This window comes from Oreochromis niloticus, linkage group LG10 (genome assembly GCF_001858045.2).
Source record: "Oreochromis niloticus isolate F11D_XX linkage group LG10, O_niloticus_UMD_NMBU, whole genome shotgun sequence".
NCBI lineage: Eukaryota > Metazoa > Chordata > Actinopteri > Cichliformes > Cichlidae > Oreochromis > Oreochromis niloticus.
Genome location: NC_031975.2, coordinates 25,598,570 through 25,624,286, shown reverse-complemented (window position 1 = coordinate 25,624,286; position 25,717 = coordinate 25,598,570). Strand labels below are relative to the sequence as shown.

General features: G+C 39.3%; 1 protein-coding gene across 5 annotated transcripts in view; it reads right to left on the bottom strand.

Moving 5' to 3' along the window:
• Nucleotides 1-5,287: 5,287 nt before the first annotated feature.
• The window catches only part of cadm1a (cell adhesion molecule 1a), a 455,295-nt gene continuing 434,865 nt past the window's right edge, over nucleotides 5,288-25,717 (bottom strand). For all 5 annotated transcript variants that reach the window (XM_005458478.4, XM_003453705.5, XM_005458479.4 and 2 more), the window contains 2 exons: nucleotides 15,092-15,220; nucleotides 5,288-10,186 (listed from right to left, as the gene is read on the bottom strand). In XM_005458478.4, coding sequence (XP_005458535.2) covers nucleotides 10,068-10,186; nucleotides 15,092-15,220 — 248 coding nt within the window. In that variant the 3' untranslated portion in view covers nucleotides 5,288-10,067. The remainder of the gene's footprint in view (nucleotides 10,187-15,091; nucleotides 15,221-25,717) is intronic.

Here is a 25,717-nt window from a genome sequence, read left to right as displayed (position 1 = left end):
TATATACCAGCTAGCCCAACTTCAGCAACCCTACAAACCACTGCTGTTTAGTTTTCTGTCTTCATTTATGTTGGAAGTGATAGCAGAGCTGTACCTTTTAATTTTTTCAGAAATCTCTCAGTCAGAACATGCAAAACCATGTTTAGGTGGAAACTAGCGAGCTAACTTCCTGCTAACTCCATTAAATTTAATAAATTCTGTTTTCATGGATGCCTGGATGTTAAACTTATTTGTTACACCTGGTAAAGCAGCATCATTTTATTAAAGATGAAAGACTTTAGACAGTTTGTAACTCTCAGTGATGCCACAGTGATTGTTTGACTTTGGGACCTGAAGCGGACGGAGTTTTGGACCCAGATTACTCCGCAAGGCTCCTGACTACGGTAGCCGTAATGCTCTGACAATCCATCAAGCGTGAGGCTTCGTAGCTTACCAAAGTCATACTAAAACATTTTTTGACAGGTTTTTGAGTGCCGTGTACCACATAAAATCAGTTCGAGATCAGTAAGCACAACCAGAATTCATACATACGGCGCACCGGATTATAAGGCGCACTGTCGATTTTTGAGAAAATTAAAGGATTTTAAGTACGTCTTATAGTGCAAAAAATACAGTAATGCAACAAAGATATGCAGAAGAGCGTCTGTAAATACTTAACTTACTTTGAGTCAGATGGGCTACAAGACCAGAAGACCACACCAAAGCCCCCCTTTCCATTAGAACCTACTCGGATTGACTCACCACAGTTTTCAGGGTTTTTCATTAGGTCATAGTACCTGCTAACAGATACTAAAATAGTAACTGCTCCGCTGGGGTTACAAAGCGATCCGAGCAGGTACTAAAACGTGACGCTGTCAGACTGCGTGCCACCGATTGGCTGGTCAGTGGTATCACTCGATGATTCATGAAAGCGTCTCATTCACAAAAATCAAAACAGCCATTTTTGAAACTCGGCAACAAGAGAAAAGGCTACAAAAACAACACGTAATATTGCGTGGAATATTTTCTTGCCACACTTTGGGCCCCTTGGCACCCACTGAGCATCATTTAAGCGCCACAGCTTACCTGGAAAATGTCCTTTTTGACCACATCTTCTGATAGTTGCAACTTGCATGACAGCACACCATGTCACAAAGCTTAATTCATCTGAAACTGGTTTCTTGAACATAAAACCAAGTTCACTACAGTAAAATGACCTCCATAGTCACCAGATCTCAAGTTAGTAGAGCGCCTTTGGGATGTTGTGGAATGGATGATTCACATCATTTATGTGCAGCTGACAAAGCTGCAGCAACTGTGTGATGCTATCATATCAATATGGACCAAAACCTCTGAGTAATGTTTCCAGCACTTTGTTGAATCTGTGCCATGAAGAATTAATGTAGTTCTGAAGGCAAAGGGGGGTCAATCAAGGTTTAACTAGTGAAGTGGTATTTTTTAACAAGACACAGAACCCAAGTACACGATTCAGAGACTGGCAGAAACTCAAAAAAGCAAACAAACAACAACAAAAAAAGACCTTTTATTAGGTAGTACACCAAAGTCCCAAAACAAAGCAAAAGTCACCGAGGCAATAAAGCAAAGAAACTAGAGCACACAGGCCAGGAAAACAAATACTCACAGAGAACACATGAGAGACAGAGACAGGGTTTTAAATACACTGAAGATTAATCAGGGCAATAAAACACAGCTGGGAAAACAAGGTGCAGGTGAAATTAATCAATGACAATGAGAAGAAGGAAGCAAAAATAAGGCTATGGTATGAGCGACAAAGGACTAGCAATATTAAATAGGAAGAAACATAAGATGACATAAAGATGTGGACTTGAGAAGAAGATACAAGGAAACCTACACCTACAAAATACTGTATCAAGAAAAACCAGACCTATGGCTAGTGATAAAACTAATTGTGAAACACCTAAGTCTTAACTGCAATTACAAACAATCTTAAAATGAAAAATATAATCTACAAATAGTATACTAATGTAATTTCAACAGAAAGACTTAAATACAGAGCAGAAACATAAAAACTAATTGTTCACTCAATTATTGCATGAAAAAAGGATGTCTAAAAAAATCTCTGCATAATGGGGACCTGGTCTGATTGCAGAGCAAAGACAAGTAGCGTAATTGTTGACCTTACAGACAGCCTAATTTCCCAAGTAGCCTTAAGGGTTGCCATTACCACCAGAGTTTATAGCTCTGCTCTTTCCTGCCCCTCACAATCTCGCAGTTACTAAATCATTCATAATCACTTCTTGTTCACCTGTTGATACAAGGCTATAAAGGTTTACTTTGCAGAGCCTCCTCATGGCCTTCTAATCTTAATGGCCTCTGGGTAGGTGCTACACAACCAATCCCCTGAATGATATGCAAATGGTAACAAGGACGTTTTTTAAAGGAGTTCATTAAATAAGAATCAAAATGCTATCTTGTGATGACTCAAATAATAATGTCATTGCTGCACGCAAGTAATGGATAAATAATGTATTCCTTATTGCAGGATATCTATATTAACCTTTTGAGCATGCAAGGTTAACACAAAGAGATAACACCGCACCACTGACCTTTTCATTACTGTGTACAAAACATCATCAGCGAGGACATGAAGGGTTTGACTTTGCTTTATTAGGACGGAGCTATTTATGTAGAGAGTCTGTTAAAGTGTAATGAATAGGATTTCTTTCTTTGAATAGTTATTTGAGGATATTGAGTAATGATTCCATAAGAGACCAACTGGCACACACATTAAACATGAGCTCAGAAGTACATTTTCTATGACTGATAGCCTGCCTCGGGTCTTAACTTTCTAATCAATAGCAGTATCACCTTTACTTATTTAAGATGTTGGCTCATTATGTACAGCACTTGAGGTATAATGAGAGCCTGGGGCGAAATTGTAATTAAAAAGATAATATCGTCTTCTACTCAAGTCATCTACTGAATACTGAATATTACAGGTCTGTTAACGTGTAAAGTAGAGCCTAAATCATGAACATTAAATATGAATGGAGGACTACATTTGTCTGTGACAGACAGTTCACCTCACACCAACTCTGTCTGTGTTGAGATCAATGATACTACTTTCATATATTTGAGATGTTGATTTAAAAGAGTCAGAGTCTAAACCTTGCCAAATGTGTCAAAGCTTTCATTGCACTCTCAACATGTTACACTTTGTGTTAATTGATAGTACTGATTTTATGTTCCATATTCACACTGGTTTATGCATGTGATAAAGATTTCATGTCATCTCCACTTGCCAAGGTTTTCACTTTCAAAGAATAAGTGGATGTGCAGAGCCATCCCATTACACCTACCTTTGTCTCAATCAAAATACACTTGTGATATTCATCAACACTGCTCAGCGAAGCTGAACCTGTGTGGATAATTACGCTTTTATGAGACATTTCAAAATGAAAGTAAGTGTAAAACCCCCTCCACTGTTTCCTGTAATGGAGTTATGTTCATCCACCAACAAAATTACGATACTCTAAACATCAAACTTGTATTCCACTGCGACTCTCTTGCAACACCTTTTCTCACAGGCAAATGTGTAATTGTCACTTAAGAACCTATGTGTTTCTCTTCATAGGTGTCAGGTTTTTCCTTTGACAGGCAGCAGAATGTTGTCTAGTAAAAGTCTGGATTTAGTATTCACAAGCAAAATTGTGGGATTTTTCCAAACCAAATCAAGTCATTTTTAGTCCCAACCCAAACACGTGATGTACTTTGAATTAATGGAATATAAACCAAAAATGCATGATGTTTGAAAATCTTGTATGACATGTATGACCCAAGCCTAGGTGCAACCCCTCAAGTCCAAATGTAGACTTTCTGCTTATTATTTTGTGTACATTGACATAAATATGAGACCGGGCAGATTAAAAATCATATCCAGAAACAAAAATAATTGTGGGAAATTTGTGCTCAGGAAGACACAACCTGCGCTCCCCAAGTCCTCAGTCACGCAGGCTAAGGCCTTAGGGAGACCTCAGCTTGTGTGTATTCCTGTGTATTGCTGTGACTAGCTGAAGTGGTATAGTCCTTTGTCACAGTCGCCCATACTTTGCATGGAAGATGCCAACTTATCTGCAAATGCTAATGGAGTAGTAAAACCATGAAGGTATCATGCAAAACAAAAGTTGCATCTTTTGACACAATTTTGTTATAGCGGTAAGGCACAACTTTTATTTTCAAGGCAAACATTCTCCAGTTGTGGTTGCATTGCTGTTTTTCAAGTTTCACTACAACTCAGAGAGTAGTTGACAAGTTCTTGCAGACAAGTCTCAGTCTACCTGGCCGCTAGCAACTAAAGCAATCAATGCAGGGGTGTTCGTCTTTTAAGAGTGCAAAATGTCAATTTTGTTTGCATTGTCATGCATGTGATATATGAAAAATCACATTCAGGAACACAAAAATAATATGGTTCATCTTCAGGAACAGTCTAAGGAGCTTGGAAAGGACTTCTTTAGGTTTCCTTGAAGACGTTTCACCTCTCATCCGAGAAGCTTCTTTCGTTCTAAGAGCGATTGGTGGAGAGTCCCAGATTTTAAGCACTATGGGAGTGTCCCCAAGAGGGTCATGGACCCCCCTATTGATCCTCTACCTACGTCGGCAACGTTGGCAAGACCAAGGAGCTGGTGGTCGACTTCAGAAGGAGTAAGCACAGAGACTACAAGCCCATTGTCATCAATAGAGCTCCAGTGGAAAGGGTGCAGTCCTTCAAGCTTCAGCTCAGATATTGAAGGACCCGTCCCATCCCAGCAATAACCTGTTCCAACTTCTGCAATCAGGTAGAAGGTTCTGCACCATCTGGGCAAAAACAGAGAGGCTCAATAGGAGCTTCTATCCTCAGGCAATCCAGTTTTAAATCAGGACATGCCTGCTGAATCTTGAATTACACGGGCCAAGTGTCTGGTGAACCGGAATTGCTCTTAGAATTGAAGAAGCTTCTTGGATGAGAGGTGAAACGTCTTCAAGTAAACTTAAAGAAGTCCAGACGCCTTTCTTTCCAAGCTCCTTAGACTTTGATGACCTGATTGACTGAGAAACTTCACTTAAACAGTTGTAAAAATGTGTGTCCAGAAACAGGAATGAATAGATAAATAGATAGAGTTTGTGTCTATTGGGGAAGACAAAGAAGATGCTAGGGTGGACAGTTGTTGTTGTTTAATTCCAAAGTAAATAATACTGTATGTATTGCTCTGCGCCCATATTATACGTATAGCGTTTTACATTTAATAATTCACCTAAAGTCTATTAAAAAAAACAATGCCAACACTGATTATTTTGGACATTTATATCTTTTCTCTTTTATTAAGACAAGAACTCTTCATTGTTTTGTAAAAATGTCTATTTATGAACCAATACAAAATGTGTATGGGAATGTGGAACTCCTCTTCTCCATTAATACACATTAACATTTCCCAAGTACAGCAGAGAGACAAAAAAAATCAATCTGAAAAGAATGACTGGCGAAAGAAAACTTTTTGGGAATCAAAAGGTGGTGGTGCGTTGAAATTGACAGAAGTACAGCCACAACAAGTTTCTGATCCTGCTTCATTCCAATAAACATTGTACTCTTTAGTACCTATGTTAACACAAAGCAATACTTAACACATCGTTTACAGTGCACCAAATATTAAGAAAAATACATAAAACATGTACAACATAGAAGCAAAATATCTCACCCTTTTTGCTTTGGGACCTAAACTTCTGTTTTGTACTTTATTTAATGATGTATTGTACTTGCTTTTATGTCATTGATAGGTGGGGCCTAAATTTTGCATTCTACCTGAGATGCAGTCACATCAGTCAGCAAGGCATGAACCTGAGACAGGACACTAGCAAAAGAATTTAATGGGAAGAAAACGACCTCAGTTGCACTGTAAGATAAGACCATATCAACGTTTTTTAAAACTTCACTGGGAATAATGGAAAATAAAATGATATGTACAATAACCTTATCATTCTGTTATGCACCTAAGATTCGGAATAATTAAGCGTACTTAAATATATTTTTTTCACTTTCTTATGTTGGAAATTTAGGAAAACAAAAAAGTATTTTTATAACGTAAAACACTCCTGGCATTCCAATCTGCAAAAAGTTTAATATTCACAAATGAAATATTAACGTATCAGCCTTAGGGAGAAGACAATATTCAGTTCTATTCCTTTATTGGCAAGTACATATTTTGAAGTCTGATTTAAATCAAAGCTGCCACATGTCACTGAAGCGAAATAGTGCTCACTGGAAAATACAAATCACACAATATCAGTCTTACAGATGAAAGTGACATCTGCTCTGTGATTCATAAAGCAACAATAACAAGTCAATTAATAGTTTAATCAGACACCAGACCGTGAAACATTTACCTAATCAGTTCCCCACCCCACCCCCACCCGTCCATTTAACAAACACAAAACAGTGTCGTCAGCATACAGTGTTAACTTTGTGATAAAATTACTTTGTGAGTCCAGAACTTCTGAAAATGAACTCAAGTTTTAACAAGAAACAGATGGCGAGAGTTGGACACAACATCTTTGATTTTTGTCTGCAACGTCTCTCCTGTAAATCCTATCTACAACTACCACATCCAAAACTAAAAATAACATATCCACAGCTCCCCCCGTTCCACTTGCTGTGCTCTAAAATCACCCCGCCCCAAAACTTAAACGTTTTTAAATGCACAGATGGTCAAGAAAGTGTAATTTGCGCTGTGGATTTCACAAGAGCCACCCCAAATCTCAACATGGAAAGGCTGAATGTTGTCTTCATGCATGACCATGAAATATTAAAGCTATCACATTGGTAATGTGTCGCAATACGAGCTGCGCATTAACAAAATCCAATCAAATTCTTTAACATAGCAACAAAGTGTTAAATCATAGTGAGTGTACACATGGCAAGCAACACCATTAAGTGCCAAAGAATCCATAAATGCTCCAAACAGTGATGAACTGGAAAAGTGGTTTTCAGTGTCTTCATTTATTTATTCCAACATCTTATTGATTTCTCTCAAAGAATGCATTTTATGAAGCTTAAAAACATTTTCCTATTAAAATTAGAAAGTAATTTTAACAGTTAACAACTTGCAAAGCGGGGCAATGTCTGACCAAACTGTTCCAAAGTCATTTTGAAACACATTTCCATCTCATTACAAAACAAGGGAAAGGTAAAGCGAGTTTAAGATTTGAGATTTTTAAACAGATTGCAATAATTTTATGTAGAGGCGTAATTCAGAAATCAAGCATCATCTTACGCTTACGATGCATTGGCACTACTTTTCAAATTTCTTTAAAATGGATTTAATGCAAAGCTTAACTGTTCCAGTTCCACAGGTGTCCCATTTAATAAACAACAAATAATGTATATCAATAAACAAGGAAACATTAGTAATTCAGATTTTGAGCTGAAATTAACAGTATGTGGTTGGTAGACAAACACTAGAAATCAAACTGCCACCTTTTCCTTGACTAATATGATTTAGTTTGTCCTCTTGACTCTAGTTTTTCAACATTAGATCACCTTCACTTAAAAACATAACTGCTACTGCTGATGTTGGGCACATGCTAACTCTGACAAATCTGTGACGTAATATCACAACAGAAAAAAGCCACGAAATAAATATGCTTTCAGTGTTTCAAACTCTTGAAATTGTACACGGCATCTGAGACCTCCAGCTTTATCCACCCACAGCTGTCACATGGAGAAAGGATTCATTAAGCGTGTTGCTTGCTGTGCGAACACATAATAATGAGAAACAATGTCACTGGTAAACCCACATTGCCATGTTGAAAAGCCAGAGCAATAATGCAAACCATGGATTAACAACCAAGGAGCACAACGTGTATAATATGTCATCTTATGAACAATTAATTACTTTTGGTGTCCTCAGTGCTCCCAAACTGACACAGCGAAACAGATTCTCATTGGCTTTTGGCAGGTTGTACATAAACCATGATGGAGAAGCAAAAACAACGGGTTCTAGCATGAGCATACATGCAAAATTAATATTTTGGTGTTCAAAAATGAATGAATTTGAGCAAAATTAAGTACATTACATGGACAAAAGTACTTGGTCACCTATTCACTACACCTAAAGGAGCTTCTTAGTGCCATGAAGCTCCTGGCACACAGATTTGTGCTGATGTTAATGCCAGAGGAGGGCTGGAGCTCTATAACTCTGTGGCTAAGGTCCTGTGCTTCCACTTAGACTAGATGTGAAATACCTAGAAGGGAAGAAATTTCACAAACTGACTTGTTGCACTGGTGGCACACTGTTACAGTACCACACTAGAATTCAGTGAGCTCCTTAGCACGCCTCGGTGCTTGATTTTATACAGCTGTGGCGACCCAAAACACCTGTACTCAAAGATACTTTTGTCCATATAGTGTATGGTGGTGAATGGCTGCGAATGGTTTGTCTCTCAGAACACTCTACTTCGAAGGCATGTACTTTCCATAACACTTCCATATTTTACAGTTTGACAAAACTGACAATGAACGTGATACAGTAAAATCCACAAAGGTACTCCATTGTAATTCTAGTAAGTTGTAAAAAATATTTCTTAGTAAGGATTAGTGTACAATACAGTTGTGATTCCATTGGCTTGATTTACATTGGACTGTGTGTCAATGAGATAACGTGAACCTGCTAATGGGAGGACCTTGACTGCTATGTATCGTGTAGCTTATGTACCGATTAAATGTAACTTAACTTTGAATGGGCTTCAGTTTGGAATTATATTAAGGCTGGTTCTCTACTTGGAAAACTTGTTGTATGGCGTACACTACACCAGCAATGTCAGCTGCTGATTGGCAAATATTAACACCAAATATTTTTTTCCAACAGTCTTTTATTACAGAGGCATCTTGACTGAGGATGTGTCAAAAACAATTTTAGGACAATTTACATTTTCTTACTTTCTCATTTATAATAAAAAATATTCTAGGGTGAGAGCAGATGGAAATCAATTGAAAACCAACATTACAACTCAATAAAAGCCGGTGGGAAGACAGGCCTTCCATTCAGCCAAATAGAAGAAAAATAACACAGAGCAGAGGAAGAAATCAAAATAATGAAATGGCAGTGCAGCGAGGAAAAAATAATGCACTACTTCTTTTCACTAAGGAATGTAATGCCTTAAAAGACAGTAATACAGGTGTATATCTGCTCTGCAAAAACAAAACCGAGGTTTTTAAATATGAATTTTCAAACTGAACCGGCCTGTTGAAATGGGAACATCTTTTTACATTAGCCTCTGTGCCTCTGTTTTAGTCGCGTTTCTTTCTGTGGTGTTGTGTGTGATCCAGTACGACAAACCTGTTTCTCTTTTATGTCCTTTGTACAATGATATGTAAAGCGTTCCATGCATTTTTAGAGCTGTCAAAACTTCAGGGAGAAAGAGAAGAAAGTAATGGCTTGAGACAAATCACAGTATACTGGAAAGAGTTTTTGTTATGCAGGAGAGGATCCGTTTGTGCAGACACATTAAGAGAAATTAATAAAGTGGCTGTGTAATTTTATCCTCATACAAAAGCCAACAGCACACTGATAATTACGAGGTGGGAAGATGAAACGGGAAAAGGGGAGCAACGAGGTTATGCAAACGATGATCAACACAAATGCAAAATATGGGTAGAACCAAAAGATTTCGAACAAGGCACAGAATTTTCTGCAAATGGTTGAACTAAATAAAATTTGTACCAGCAGTTAGGGAGGTGTTGAATGGTGAAGCTCTCTACAGTGATTTCTGGCACACCCTCCCACCCTCTACCCATCCCTGTATACTGAAAACCCCAGACCCTAACATTTTTTATCCTTTTTTGATTTTTTCTTTTTTAAACACACACAACATTCCATCTACATCTGCAGACTAGACTAGACAACGGCTTAAAACCAGGCCTTTCTTTAAAATCCCGTGTCTCTTCTACCCCTCGACCCCTCGACCGAACCGATTCAAACCCCTCTGTCAACCCCCACCTTATCCCCCCTCTCCCCGTCCCAAAAAACCCTTCAGTGTCCCAAGCAGGACATTGGAGGTGAGGGGTCCTGTTCTGATTAGATGTAGTACTCCTTCTTTTCATCAGAATTGGTGTGGCCACCCTCGGCATTGATGATGGCTGTGTCTGCATCCGCTGCGTCGTCTGCTCCTTTGGCTTCGTGTGTGAAGTAGGTACCTGAGGAGGAGAGGATGGACGACAGTGTCACGAACTGGATAATAGCCTGCTGCTCAGATGATACAAAAGATTAAAATGTGGCTCTCCATCTCACAGCACCCAATTATGCAAATCCTTCACTGTGTGGCCATTTACATATACCGAACACCAGCAAGCGGCGATATTCAGATTACACAGCGTTTCCCCTCGCTTTCCTTTATGATTGGCACATGAAAATCAGGGTTTCAAAATGATCTTGAGTGTCAGGAAGAGTGTTGCTCACACCTTCAAATTAACCTTGTCAAGTTCACACAAAAAGGGACTAGCCAGCCACTTCAAACCTAATTTACAAGAGTTATTCACAGCCTATCAAAGTAGAGGTGATGATGACAATATTTTAGGAAGAATGAGGGACAGTAGTGCCACATTAAAAGCACAAACGCTGCCTGAAAAGAGAGAAACAAGGTGCTGGAGTGCTACGAAAAAAGGCTGGCTGGCATATTATGCAGACCTGAAAAAGAACGTTTACCCTGTCTGTTCTAAGGTTTTACGTATCGGGACACAGTAAAAAAATATCGAGTCCTTAGCATGTATTAAATAATTAAAATAATTGACCTCAGATGAACAACATCGTCGTTTATTTAACAAAGATTGAGCCAAAATCCAGAAGTAGTGTGTGAAAAACTAAGTATACCTCATGATTCAGTAGTTTCAACAACAACCTGTTAGCAACAATACCGTGGTGTAACTGATTTCTGTATGGTGACTATGTCACCTCTCACATTGCCACGGAGGAATTTTGGATCCACTCTTCTTTACGTTGCTTTGGACCATTGAGGTTTGCATTCATTCCTTCATGCACAGCTCTCTTAAGGTCTCTTTGCAACACTCTGACTCGTGTCTTTTTCAGATATTTTGTTGTAGATTTGCTGCTGGACTTAGGATGACTGTCCTGCTACATGACCCAATTTTGCATGACCCAATTTTCAGTTGTCAAACAGATGGTCTCACATTTGACGCTAGACTACTTTGGTCTACAGAGGAGTTCATGGTCGACTCAATGGAATATGGTCAAACATCTCCACTCTCATCTGCCCGAAAGACATTGTTGCAGAAGTGTTTTTCAGAAGCAACTTTCAAATCTAAGCTGTGCTGCCAAACAAACTACTTGTTCAGTCTTTTTCTAATTGTCATTGTCATGATCTTTGACATTTAACATGATAACTGAGGTCTGTAGAGTTTTTTCAGTTTCTCTGAGCACTGCACAGTCTGACCTTGAGGTGAATTTGAGACGTCCACTGCTGGCAGACTGGCAGCTGTCTTGGATGTTTTTGTGAATAATCTTTCTAGTTTTAGAATAATGGACTCTATATTATTCAGAAATGGACTTATTACCTTTCCCGGACTGATACAAAGCAAAAATTGCTTTTCTAAGATCATTGCTGATTTTTTTTTTTCTCCTTGGAATTTACACCTTTATATTTCCAGACCAGAAAACTGCCAAAAACCTCTGTTTTTATAGAGGCGCCCCCACCTGCTGATGATCAATTAATCAAGTGCATTTAATGAGCAGCAGCTGGCTGCTACTTATGCTCTTCATTTCTATGGAAGCAGTAAGGATATACTGTAGAGGTAAGGACGACATGAGAGATCCCAATATTTTACTCCAACTTTAATCTCGGCTTCAATCACACAACTGAACACTCAAAGCGCCAAAAGCCTAACCCTCTCACTTCCCCTCACACTGGGTGTGAGTGGAGCCACCTAGTGTTTTTTACACTGCACCCGTGTGAAAACCTTTTTTTTTATGTGGCTGTATATACTGAGGAGACTGGACGAATAATAAAGCAAGAAAATAACTTGAATATATATATATTCCACATCAAAAATGCTTAACGTGTGTCTCAATTTGGCAGAAGTTTGAACAGTAATATCAGACTTTTGTGGTCCTCCAACCTTATCTTCAGTTATTACAAATCTGCTGCTTCGCTTACTCTCAGGGCTGTGGGTCCCTTCAGGTAAGTGTGATGTTGAGTAATTATTGGAAAGTTTTTAACAGAGGTAGTTAAAAGTTGCCTGAGACAATATTTCTTTTCTAATTCAAATTTTTTCTGAGTGGCTGCTGCAGCCTCTCAGATTTACTCGGCATAGGTGTAGCCACCAAATGACACCAACCCCCCCCCCCCCCAAAACAACAAACAAAAACCTCCCTCCTCGTGATTATTATTATTGTTCTGTCATGAATATTTATACTTGGCCTCCAGGCACTCTACCTTGTAAACAGTTTACCTCTCATAATATACACAATTAGTGAAAGTGGCCTGAATTTTATTTGGACTTGCATCTTATTGCTGTTTTATATTGAAAACATGTTGCGAGTCGCCTAAGAGGAAAGCAGCATTGTGACAATAATTCCAAAGTGAACACTAAAGGATACGTCCAGTTTATTACAGCTTATATTTCATCGTTTTGCCAGTCAGTTTCAATATCTCTGCATGAGCCAAAGTAACTGCTGAGATCTGGAACCAGCAGAGACAGATGTGTCAGGACTCATGAACAGCTGGATGATTTGGCAGGGTGTAAAATGCCAAAAGTTTAGCAAGACTGTCCAAATCATTTTATGAGAAGTGGGCACAAAATAGGCCCGAAGTGAACCTGTTTTTCCCTATTTTTCCTTACAAAGGTCCCAATCCCACAGTGGGTCAAAGTTGAGGAAGTTGGTCTGTGAGGTGTAATGGATGTTTGGACAGTAATTTCAAAGTTGCTTTCTCCTCTAAATAAGTTTGTCCAACCTGGGGGGGTTGTTTGTGACTTCTCTGATTGTCTGACTGCACCTGTTTCTTTCTCCCTCTAACGCTTTTTTCTTTTTTTCTTGTTTTTAGCAATGTTTCTGCACCTCCAGATCTCAGTATTGGATTATGGATTTCAATTCTTTTATTACTGACGAAAATGGCTGAAAACATTATATACAGAATAACAACCAAGTTGTAATAAACTCGAGTTATCCTTTAAAATCTGCACTGCTGCACTCGGTAACACAACAGTGGGACTGCTTCACATGGCTGTGCGCCTTGTCTTCGGTGTCTTTTGTGCGTTGATCTGGGAAACAGTCATACGAATCACTGGAGCTACTGCAAACCTCACTGCCTCAAAGTTTCACTGCACCGCTAAGATCTACCAGCAAACAGCTTGCATGTTGCTTCTAGACACAAATGTGAGGAGCCACTCAGAGTTCAGCACCACTGAAATAAGAGCACATTTCCTCTATACTTTTAATTTGCCTCATTTACTGTACTTCCTCTCTAAAGTGGTTAATGTACCCAATTCATTTTCCCCCGCATAAGAAACATCAAAGTGTGAAATGTGTTATAGATTCTAATTATTTCTCTGTTGTGAGGACGGCATACAAGATTTGTTATACTATGCGGCAGGACTGCATGAAAAATGTAATTTTACTCATCATCAGTAACCCATAGCCTTAATAGCTGTCTTTCCATCATTTTGATAGCATCCATCCATTGATGTAATAAGTCGTTTTTGCAGAAACAAAGTAAAGAGGCTACACTTGACAAACTGCCTGCTGGGACAGATAATGCTTAAAAGGAAAGCTGCTGTGAAATAACAGGTACTTCTTAAAAATGATACACAAAATTTAAATGTATCATATGGAGCTTTTGGGTATGCCTTGCTAATAGTGGATTAGACCACACTTTTGCCATCAGAACTGCCTGAATTCTTCGTGGCATTGATTCAACAAGGTGCCGGAAACATTCCTCAGAGATTTTGCTCCATGTTGACATGATAGCATCATACAGCTGCTTCAGATTTGACAGCTGAGCATCTATTATGTGACTCTCCTGTTCCACCATATCCCAAAGGTACACAGCAGCTTCGCTCTCTACTTGAGGACTCAAAGTGTTTTTTACAATTGTTAGTCACCAATTGAGACACATTCATACAAGCACTGGTTTCTATCTGACATTCACACAAATTCACACCCAGATAAATGCATCGGGAGCAACTCAGGGTTGCCCAAGGACACTTTGGCATCTGGTCTTTAGATGACCCACTCTACCTCCTGAGGCACAACCAGCATTCAAATGTGCTCTATTAAACTAAGGCCATTTGAGTACAGTGAATGCATTGTCACAGTCAGGAAAACAGTTTGAGATGATTTGAACTTTGTGGCATGGCCGAAAGTAGCCATCAGAACACGGGTTCACCATAGTCATAAAGGGATGTATATAACATAGGCTGTGGCATTTTAATGATGCAATATTTCCCCTACAGAATTACACCACCAGCAGCCTGAACTGTTAATACAAGGCAGGATAGATCCATAATTTCATGTTATTTACCACATTTGTTATCTCTTATCCACATGTTGCAACAGAAATCGAGACTCATCAGACCATATTTTTCCAATCTTCCATTGTCCATTTTTATGAGCCCATGTTATCTGTAGCCTCAGTTTGCTGTTCTTAGCTGACAGGAGTTGTGCCCGGTGTGGTCTTCTGCAACTTTAGCCCATCTGCATTCAGAAATGCTCTTCTGCATTTGTTGAGGTCAGTTGACTGATTGTTGCCTTCCTATCAACATGGGATTTTCCCCAGAGACTGCTGCTCACTGGATCTTTTCTCACCTTTGGACCATTCTCTGTAAACCCTAGATAAGGTTGTGTGGGATCTCAATAAAGACGTTTCTAAAATACTAGAAGACCAGACCAGTCTGTTTGGCATATTGCTCTGTTGTCCAGTTTGCGCTTCAACGGGTCATCTTGACCATGCCTAAATGCATAAATGTATTGAGCCATTTGATTGGCTGATTTGATATTTGTACTAATGAGCAGTTGATACAACTGTATCAACATTCAAACATTTAGCAAATAATTCGACTTTGTTTTTAGACATTTCCTATATCTACTACCTTTGTGTCTTGCAAAGTAGCGTCCCAAGACAATGAGTAGACAGAGCATAGCGAACACGACCACAGCCACCACTCCTCCGATAACTGCATGGTCCACTGTTCTGGGTGCTCCTTCTCCGGCTCGCGAATCTGAATGGGAAGAAAAAACAAAATGAGTAACAGTGCTACTAAAACTTCTCCTGACATTGAGAGAATAGCGATCAGCCACCAAATCCCTACCACACAGTCTGAGAGTTAAAGTGATAGAAATGAAGATTATACTTAATACAAGGCATTTAGATAGAGGAACTTTGGAGCAGCAATGCCTAAGATGCACTGCTTTAACAAAACCGAAGATTTGGACTTAACCCATACACTCCAGTAAATCCATAGCTGCCTGGTTGACTGTCATGACCGTCACTCTTGTGTTTCAAAAGAAATGAATTTATTACTGCTTTACTCTTCCTGAACGAGCTCAGTGGAAGAAATAAACACATGGAGACACAGATGTCGGCAGTCTTGCGCAGAAATTTAACGTATGTGTTTTTTGGTGGAAAAACATGTTGACACAGGTCCTTTCATAATCATATGGAGGTCCAGAGGGTGTACTAAGAAGCAAGTTTGACATAGCAAGTGTTTCTTTGTGTTAGCTCAGTCAGACATAATGGGTATCACAAGGGTGGTTATCAACTTCCTTTGTTAAAGCAGGCTTTCTGCTTCAGGCTCTGCACGCGCTCACATAAAAGGGGGGCGTTTGACGCGTTCGACATTTCTTCTAAATGGACCGATCAAGACCGACCAGCTTCAGTAAGAAGGAACAGTACAGCCAGAGTTATGAAGAATATTAAAAAGTTATTACTTCGAAAGCAACAATGGTGCTGCAAATAAGGAGAGATACTTAGTATACACTTACTATTGACATTTAGTAAAATCTACAACTGTACTCAAGAAGGGCACTCAGATCTGGTGCGATCCCTTTAATACAGGCAGAATCAAGGAAGCCAGTTCAGTTTTTGACCGAACCAACTTACCACACTGATTCGTTCAGCGATCACACACACGTATGGCTCAGTAAGCTACATATTTAGAGAATCTACATTGCACTTGGGGCATATTGACAGGATAAGAAATGGTAAAATGTGATTCTTACAGTTGAGCTGTTCAGGACCAGGATACATGTTTAGCTTGTGACACATACAACATACCACGCTTCGATCCTATGTTAACAACACCAAAGTCACAATTCAACCACAATTTTCCACACTGTATTCAAACTATGTGTCCAAACCTCATGGAGTTCAGCAGTTTCAGTTTTTAACTAGTGATCTTAATGCCTCTTTTATGTTGTTTCTTCTTCATTAACATGCTCAGCTCTTTATCTTAAGTAGAATTTTGCTGCATGTACAGTAAAATCTTTGAAGTCATGGTCAGGATAGGTGATAACCTGAACCATACCCTATATTTTAAATAACAAATAGCTTAAAAACGAGTTAATAAATAGTTTTTAGAATTTTTTGTTCTAATTACCGAGACTTGCAAGAACAATTGCCTAGGGTTGGACTTGGGGTTATCACCAAAGGGTTAATGTAGTGACACACATCACGCGTTACACTGTGCAATTTGTGTTGTTTTGATTGCTCCTTAGTTGCACTCCCACAAGACAAAGCAAGACTTTTTTCTTTTCCTGGGTTCAGTCTGGCTCCTTTGTCTCTTGCTGACATTTTAATAACCACTGTACGAAATTGCCACAACAATAACTGTTTGGATTGCAATCAAGAATTGATTAAGAATAACCATAGTCATACCAAACGAGAAATTATTCAGTATTGTACCTTTCATTAAGAATCTACTCGCCACGGTTTGTGTATCGTTGTGAGGTTTCATGATTAGAAAAATAAGTCTTTAAAATGTTTTTTGTATGCAACCGTGCCTAAACAAACTTTCACAAATTATTAACACAGTGGGGATAGTTAATCAAGTTTCAGAGCAGGAGTTGGGTTAAAAAACAACACAAAAAACATCTGTGACTGGACAACAGTCCCCTAAAGCTCTTGGTTGCAATGCTGTGTGAAAGCTATTGATCATGTGTAGGGATCCATGACAACCCCAAGTTAATATCCATTTGCCGACGTGATTGGTCCTTCATGGGACAAAGCATGAGGACATTTCTTTCCCCACATTACGCCCCAGGAAGGTGAACGGCTGCTGGAGAGAAGATTCACATGGCTGAACGCTGCACTGAGATGTGACCTGGGCTTCATTGTGTATTCATGAAGCACATTTGTATTCAACATAATATACACATTACAGGTACATTTACGTGCTTTTAGCTTATTTTGATACCATTACACCAACCTTCTTTTCCACACTAATGCTTTCTTTTCTTTCTTTCTTTTTTTTTTTTACTGAAAATATTTACAGAAGTCTGGAAACTGAACAACGTCCAGTTCTTAGCATTCAGTGCACACATGGAGCAGACCTTCAGCCCCACCATCCATTAGCTGAAGTAACTCACTAAAAACCCCTCCACATGCTTCTCCAGCCTCGTTCTACACGGGGGATTTGCTGAGTGAGCTCCAGAAAACAGAAAGACCCAGGCTGCAATTGATTAACGAATAATAGAAACAGAGAGAGAAACATCATGGATACCATCCCTACACACCTGCATTACCCAACCTGAAGGAATGAAGTCGGGAGTGGGGAGGGCAGCGCAGTGCTACCTGTCAAACTCAACAAAACATTACCTGATAGATCTAATAGGTTATTTTGACTTCAGATTTTCTTTTTTAGTGCTGGGCAGATTCAATTAAACTGAGCAGGAATCCTTCTGACATCCAATTCGCTCTTGTCAGGCTGCAAGAGCTTTGCTTTAACACACTTTCCTATTACGATGTTAATGTGGACTTTGGCTTTCGGGGAGGGGAGATTACGTGTGTGCGGCGTGGTCAGGGTGGTGGAGGTGGATCGGACGGTTGCAGAGGATCAGTCCTGATTGTCTATATCAAACTTTCCTCCTTTAAATTAATTTAAGATGAAAGGAAGGCAGAGAACATCAAAGTCTCCACAAGTCTTTGCATAATATTATGTTGCTATTTCGAATAATAAGCCCTGCCTTATGGATTTACATGCATAAGATGAATATATGAATATGTGTAAACTGTGGTCTTGCACTAGAAAGAAGATTTGGGGTTATAAAACAGCACTGCCTTTAATTTATTAGAGCGAGCATTCTGTTAATATGTGTGTCTTGCAGTATCTCATTTAAACCCAGCCCGTACCAAATAAATCAGTCTGTGCCGATGACAGCAACTTGTATGCGATTTCTTTACAGCAGGAGACTTTACACAACTAGTTGCCAAACAGTTGTATTCTGGTAGTACTGCTATATCAAAGCAAGGTTTCCAAGCATCTATGCCATTTCGCAGTTAAGTTTCAACCCTGCAGTAATTGTGCCACTTTGTTGAGAAATTTATGTTAATATAACGTTTAATTCTGTGTCATGTGAATGACTGTGTCTTTCACAAGCTGGGCCCACGTCCTGATTTTATGTTTGACAGTGTTTTAGTAGGTAAAGGTGAATGGCTTGGACATGAATTGAGCTGCGATTTGGGGAAGGCCTTGAATGGGACTGGTGGCGGCTCCCGGGCCTGGCAGGTCCCCAGGTACTAATCAGAAGTGAAGAAGATAAAGAATTGAAAAGGGGAGGGATGGTGGGGCACGTAAACGGGAATGAACAGCTTGTAGGACTGGGGGAACCTATATAGATGAGAACCGGAAGGAGCGTGTTTGGAGGTGTGGTCCCGCTCCTGAAATTCCGATACTTAATTGAAAATCTTTCACTATTTGGAGATGAAGTTAATCGTGGTATCATCACAAAGAGATCGTGTGCCATCTTGATCCCATTCAGCTGCAAACTGATAGCAGACTAACTCCACCCAATTGCTGTTTTATCGCCATCTTGATAGATTAAAGTTGCCAAAAAGGCAAAAAACTGTGAGTTCTCACAGATCTGGTCCCTGTCTTTAAAGCAACCATATCAAGAACAATGACAGTGCAAGCTCATTGCACACATCTGCAGTAATTTTGGTTGTGCTATGACACAGCAGAATGGGTTTTGCTTTGTTTTACCTACTAGTTTTTTCCCTATTTGAAAATCTTCTGCCCTGTTCTCATTATTTTCTGTTCTGTTTAACTGCTTCCCCAACCCCATTTACCCCTGTGATTGGCTATATAGTCTTGTCTTCCCTTGTGTTGGATAGCATGTTTTGTCACGTGGATTCCATCTTCTTGTTCCCTTTGCTTCTTTGTGCATGCCTGGACTTCTGGATTTATACCTTTCCTTTTACTCAACCCTGAGGAATGTTTTCATCAGCTATTAAAGCTTGCTTTTTGTTGAATTACTCAGTCTCCAGTGTCCTGCATTTGAGTCCACTCATCCGTGAATCATAACAGTCGCAGCAGCATTAAGTTCTTGGTAGAATGACAAAGCCAACAATTTCTGTCTTAATCAAACCAAAAAAGCAGAAAAATGTTCTGCTTTTAATGAGGCCTGTTTGCAAGCCAAAACTGTGTTAAAGTGCTGTCAATTTCTGCAAGCACTCAGTCCCAGTCATACCATACAAAGCAATTTGCATGTCATACCAGTGAGTATCACTTATGAGCAATTACTGTCACCCAGTAAAATACAGTACATTTGCGTTATTATCTCACATTGGAAGTCAAACTTCAAATTGCACGGATCATTGTTTTAGCAATCAAAGGAGTGCAAATTCAAAACAATTTCAAGTTTTGCCTTTCCATAAAAGTCACTTCCGTCATGAATAAATAGCATCTGAGAGCCACATCAAAATGGGAATTGTGACAGTCTATTCCCTGTAGCTGCGGCACTTTGTATTAATTACAAAACAAGCGAGAAACAAAAGCATAGTTACAGTAAGCACTTCCATAAACAATAATATCCCAAAGCAACCCCAGCCATTTATAAAATCATATTAAAGAGCCAGCTCTCAAGTCAACCAAAGTTCATCAAAAATCCAGTCATAGTAATGCCTCGAGGGCCAGTGCTCAAGATAAGGTTTAAATCCTGTATTTCCCTGCAACTCATGCTTCTACTACATATGTGCCACTTAAACAATGCTACAGCTTCAGCAGCATCCATCCATCCATCCATCCAGTAAAGAAATATGTAGAACAAAGAAATATAAAGTACACCTACTCATATCTTAACAAACAGCCATAAAACAGAGACATATGGCTGTCACCAACACAGCTGGTTCTTTGTCTGTACAGATGAAACAATTGCAGTCTTTGCCTTTATAAAATTCTTGTTTACTTATCGATTAAAGACTCTTTGAGTGTCATGTTTCTCTCTTCTAATGCCTCTGATCCATTAGATATATATTGCTGGGGTTACAACCTAAAACAGTGTTCAAATTTCCCATACAAGATAGCTGTTCACACAGAGATGGTTGTTCCTTTCTATGGTTTTGATACCAGGAAAAAGCTCATATTAGATGTTTCTACAATAAAAATACATTGAGAGAAAAGGTTAGGGAGTCAGAAGCGAACTCGGCGGCTGTCCTTCAGTTTACCTCCTATACTGCAGCAGCACCACTAATGAAACCTGCAGAATCTTTTAAATCACTGGTGAAGCTGTTTAGTGTGTTGATGAGGCCAAATGGGTTATTAAAGGGCTTAATGTAGCTTTACTTGGTTGCTGCAGCACATTCTGAAAAAGAAACATTCATCTCAGATGGAACAGCCAGCAGAGCCACCAAACATCATGGGGAAAAAGCTGGAGTACTACTTTATGTTTAGAGGTTATGAGCCATGTACTGTGCTGTCACTTCAGAATATAATTATAAATGGTTCATCGAGGATGGTTCATCAAACAAGGTGTCCGAAGGGCTAAACCGAGAATACAACTGTCAATCAAGTGTGGTCATTTTAGAAACATCCACCTTATTTGGGGATGTGAACTATCTCATTTCATAGGACGTGTTGACAGAGGCTTGATTTGAGACAGAGGAGATCTCCTAATTGGATCTTCTAATCTGCTAATTAAGCATTAGTGATTTCACTGGTGTGCCCATACTGCTTGTAGATAGAGGGGCAATCAGAATAACAGCAGTGCTATGTGGGTGGGGTGTCATAATAGCACATTGGCTTGTCAAGATCCACTTCCATTGCCAACAACACTCTCGGTTAAAGAGTGAATGTAATTAAAGTCCCAATGAACCCATTCATTGAACCTATTTAAAAATGTCAGTTAAATCCTTTGCCTCTCGGGTAGCGAACCACACTGCTTACATACAGAGTGACTTGGCCTAAGATTTATTGAGTCTTTTTCGAAATGTCAAAAAAAGGGGTGTCATTTTAAAAAGACAGCAGCACCATTAGAAATACCGAGTAGAAAAAGAAAGTAGTTACGGGGTCGTGTAAAGTTGAAATTGAAATGATTATTAACACCGTCATAAAGTTTTTCTGACGTTTGATTTTAGCAACGATTCGGAGACTTCTTTGGCTTTAATGACCTCGGCTGACTCTGCAGCATGTTTGTGATTCAAAAGTCCTCATTACTTTTGATGTATGCTATAGTAAATGAAAAAAAAACCTAAAAGACTGCTGGAGGAGCTAAACCGCATATATTGTGATGTTCAAAGAGTACTCTTGCAAGTCAGCAGCGCACTTCAACAAAGTTGGAAGGCTTGTCGGCAAGTTTGAAAGAGACAGAAATAAAAATACAATGGTCAAAATCGACACAGCAGAGCCTGAGATATCCTGACTTTTATTCCTTTGTATGGGCAGGAATCCAAAAATAATGGATCGAACACACCTGCAATATAACCTTTATATTTTCATTTATTCCACTACCAACTGAAAAGCCTGATGGCACTCCCAGGGACATTACCAATTCCACATCGACATAATGGACAGAAGAAATGTTCCGATGCCTATTGGTGTAGGCAGCACATTTCAGACAAAGATCTTAAGAAATTTCTTGAATAGCACCATCACTCTCACTATTTTACTGGCAAAGGGATCTGAGGGAACACTGTAGTGATGACCACTTGAGAATAGAAGCAAAGTCTATAAAAGTTGGGCCAGTACCACAGAAAAAAAAAGATAACTCCACCATGGTGAAGACATCTCGAGGGCATCGCACACTGGCTGTGTATAACCTCATTCAAAAGAAAAGTGCCTATTTCTTTCTAGTAGCCCTTTTCTGGCCCATACAGAAGTGATTTCCTTATTTCTACCAAAATAAAAGACAGGTGCCAAAAAGATGGCACATCAACAGACAATTCAGTACCTCAGATACAGTGGCTTTGGGAGCTTATACTGCAAAAATCCACGGGAAATTGATTGGCAGATGAGGCACGCAAACTGTGTTCATCACGAGTTTCTTCTACAGATTCTGCAGGTAAAACTATACAATGTGTAGTTCACTAACTGCTACATTTACACCAGGGAAAACAGATTGAGGCATGACAGAAATTATTGTGACAGGGTACAACAAACCCAAGATCTTGTAGCCTTTGAAATGGCTTGTTCAAAGACAGGAACCAGGTCTGTAACCACTCAGACACTTGCTGAGATTCTGGTGTGGCAAGATGGCAATAAAACGATCAAGTTAATCAGTTTCATCAACGAACTTGAAATTGATGTTCATGAAAATGTGTGATAAATCAGTGAAAATCTTAAAATGTGTTGGAAATGTGTTGCGATCTAGAAGAAATTTACATTAAACCTAAAAGTAATATTTGTTACTTACATTCAGATTCCAGCAAGAACCTCCAAAAACTGACACAAAAAATTCCAATTTTTTTTCATAATTAGTGAAGTAGCTGCTGACACACATGTTCAGCATCCTACACTTTTATATAGGGAGAAAACCTGAACACAGCCAGTTGGGCCAAGTCCTTTTTTGCACAGAAGAGTTGTGCTCATTGCTGCAAACTGTCTCAGATCGATTGCAATGTGTTGGAAACATGCCTTTATTTTTAAATGTTGATTATCTGCAAACCTTCAGTAATCTCTGTGAGAGTGATTGCAGTCTGTCTGAGTTGCACTGAGACTGTTTGGAGACAAGTTGCCTCTTTGTTTGTCATTGTAACTACTTGCAATTGGTTGATGAAAGCAAAAGAAATTCAGTGCAAACACTGACTTTTCCTACTTGCAAACAGGTTGCCCTGCACTATCTTTACACCAGCACTGTGAGATGTGTCACTGTCTGTTCCCTTCTATCAGGATACAAGCTGTGACACTTTACAAGAGCCATCATTTTATCATAGATTTGCACATTCTTGCTCAGGTATCTTTGACAAAGTGTGCACTATAGCCATCAGATGACAGAACACTGCACTGAGCTAGTATTTGCTTCACTAGTCACAGTGCAGATGTTGAACAAGTACCTATGCAAAGAATTCAGAAAAAAAAACACATGCTACAACATGGTAAATGTCGTACAACCAGCATGTAACCAGATATTCTACTTTTGTGCCTTTTTGTCTCCGATCTCACATGCTGATATAACTTCAGGCAACAGGCAACTTGCCTGGCTTCGCTTTTAAACAGTGGCAGAATGGTACACTCACATAGTAGTGGTTGTGACACCTGTCATCAAAGGGGCTGTGTTGTGGACAAAAAGCTGAGATTGGAATTTGCCAGTAATCGAAACTAAACTACCCAACCATGACAGGGTTTCTGGTACTGCTGCCATCAGGACCTAAAAACACAAACAACTTCCAGACGAATCACACAAGTGTACAGGCAGGTTACAAAGCTTTCAAATTTGTCCTTTGGAAGTCAAAAACATATTATTTCTACACTCAGCTGCACCTGATGCTGCTCAACTGTCATGTAACTGCGTCGTGCAGTTTCCAGAAATCAAGCCCGAACATCATTTTACGGTATTTAAATAAAAGACAAAGACAAAGCAAACAACAGTGCCATTTATTTTCTTTAATTTCTTTTGACTGAAAGGTGTAATTAGTAGTTATACTGGGGCGTTATCTGCTGAAAATAACACACTCCCACTGTTCAATTTAAAGTCTCTTTCTTGGCACACACTTCTAGGCGCAATTCTAAAATAGAAAGCTCAAACCTATCTGAAAAAGAAACTTGCTTAATGTTTAAACAGAGACTAAATATCATCTAATTTACACCTAGGGTAGAGATGTGCGTGGGAGAGTAAAATGAAACAAAAGAAGCTGGTATTCCTTTTTCGTGGTGTTTCTTGTGTAATGTAAACCTTTGTCTGTGTAATGAATTCCATTTTCTGTGTCAAACAATATCGTCTCGAGAAGGACAGGAAATGTTCCAACTACTTGCAAAAATAAGCCAACAGTGCATTATCTCCTTAGAAACCTTGCACCTTTTTTTTATCTGATGGAGCTATTCATCATTTATCTAATCATGGCCAGTCTTCATCCAAAATGTAATATAATTATGGTCTATAACTGTTCTCAGGATATTAAGCTGTATCTAGGCCACGGCTAGCTCAATAAACACCTTCTAATAATGGCTTTTAGTGGTCTCAGGAGTGACTTATTCTAACACAGTGAGGACTCTCTATGGCTCCCAAGGCCAGACGAGTTTGCGGCTTGTTGCAGAGATGCACATCAGTCCTTTTAATGGGGACACTGTTTTTTTTGTGGGGGGAGAAGCCTGGTAGAGCTTCTTTCCAATCAGCAGACTGCTCGTTCTTCTTTCACATGTGATTATAAAACTCCCCCCTGCCCCGCCAAACCTCCGCCAACACTCTCCTCCCACCCCGCTGTCACTGAGCGGCCTCCAGCCTCGGCCATTCCAGCGACTGTTGAAAAGCTCATGAAGAGTTATGCTTGTGGTTGAAAGGTGGCCAGAAGCCTGGTCTGTGCACATAAGCTCCTGTTTGATGTATCTTTTAAAACTTCACATCTGAGTACTGAATTAAAAAACATGTCTGACTTTGTCAGAGATAAGGTCAAAATAACTCAATGATATGTTTATGATAAAGAAAATGCCCCAAAAAACAAGCAACAAAAAGGAAAAAAACAGCGTAAATGATCCAAAGAGAAAACTCTTGTCAAGGTCAAATTCACAGAAATAGCAGGTCTTGAAATAAATGGACCGCTGAAGTCAAGTCCTGCGTCTCCTCTGCTCTTGGCATATTGATAATAACAACAGAAGAGACTCTGTGTATCCTGGTGTTGTGAGACAGAATAGTATCAGTGAAATGACATCGGGGGCTTTGTGTGGATCTGTGTACACAGCAGACAGAGCCCTGGGTGAAGGAACTGTGCCAAGAAAATGAAGGGCTAATCCTAGAAAAGAAGCCAAGACAATGGCTACATTTACATACATGCAGTAAACAGACTCTAGTACATTCTCTGGTCAAGGTTGTACTGAGAAATGAGGGGTTTACATAAATCCCTCATACCTTACCTCATTGACTCTACCTTTCAAAAAAATCAAAAATCAAAATAAAATAAGGACAGTTCTTTGAAAAAAAGAAAAAAAAGTTTGAGGTTCTTTTCAAAAGCCACAACTCGTCAGTGTATTTGCTGGTAATTTAAGGGCTCAAGGGTTAATGTTTGGTTAAGTTTGGTTGGCTAAAAGTTACTCAAACATGCATAAAATGCATGTTGTGCACAGCACTGCAGA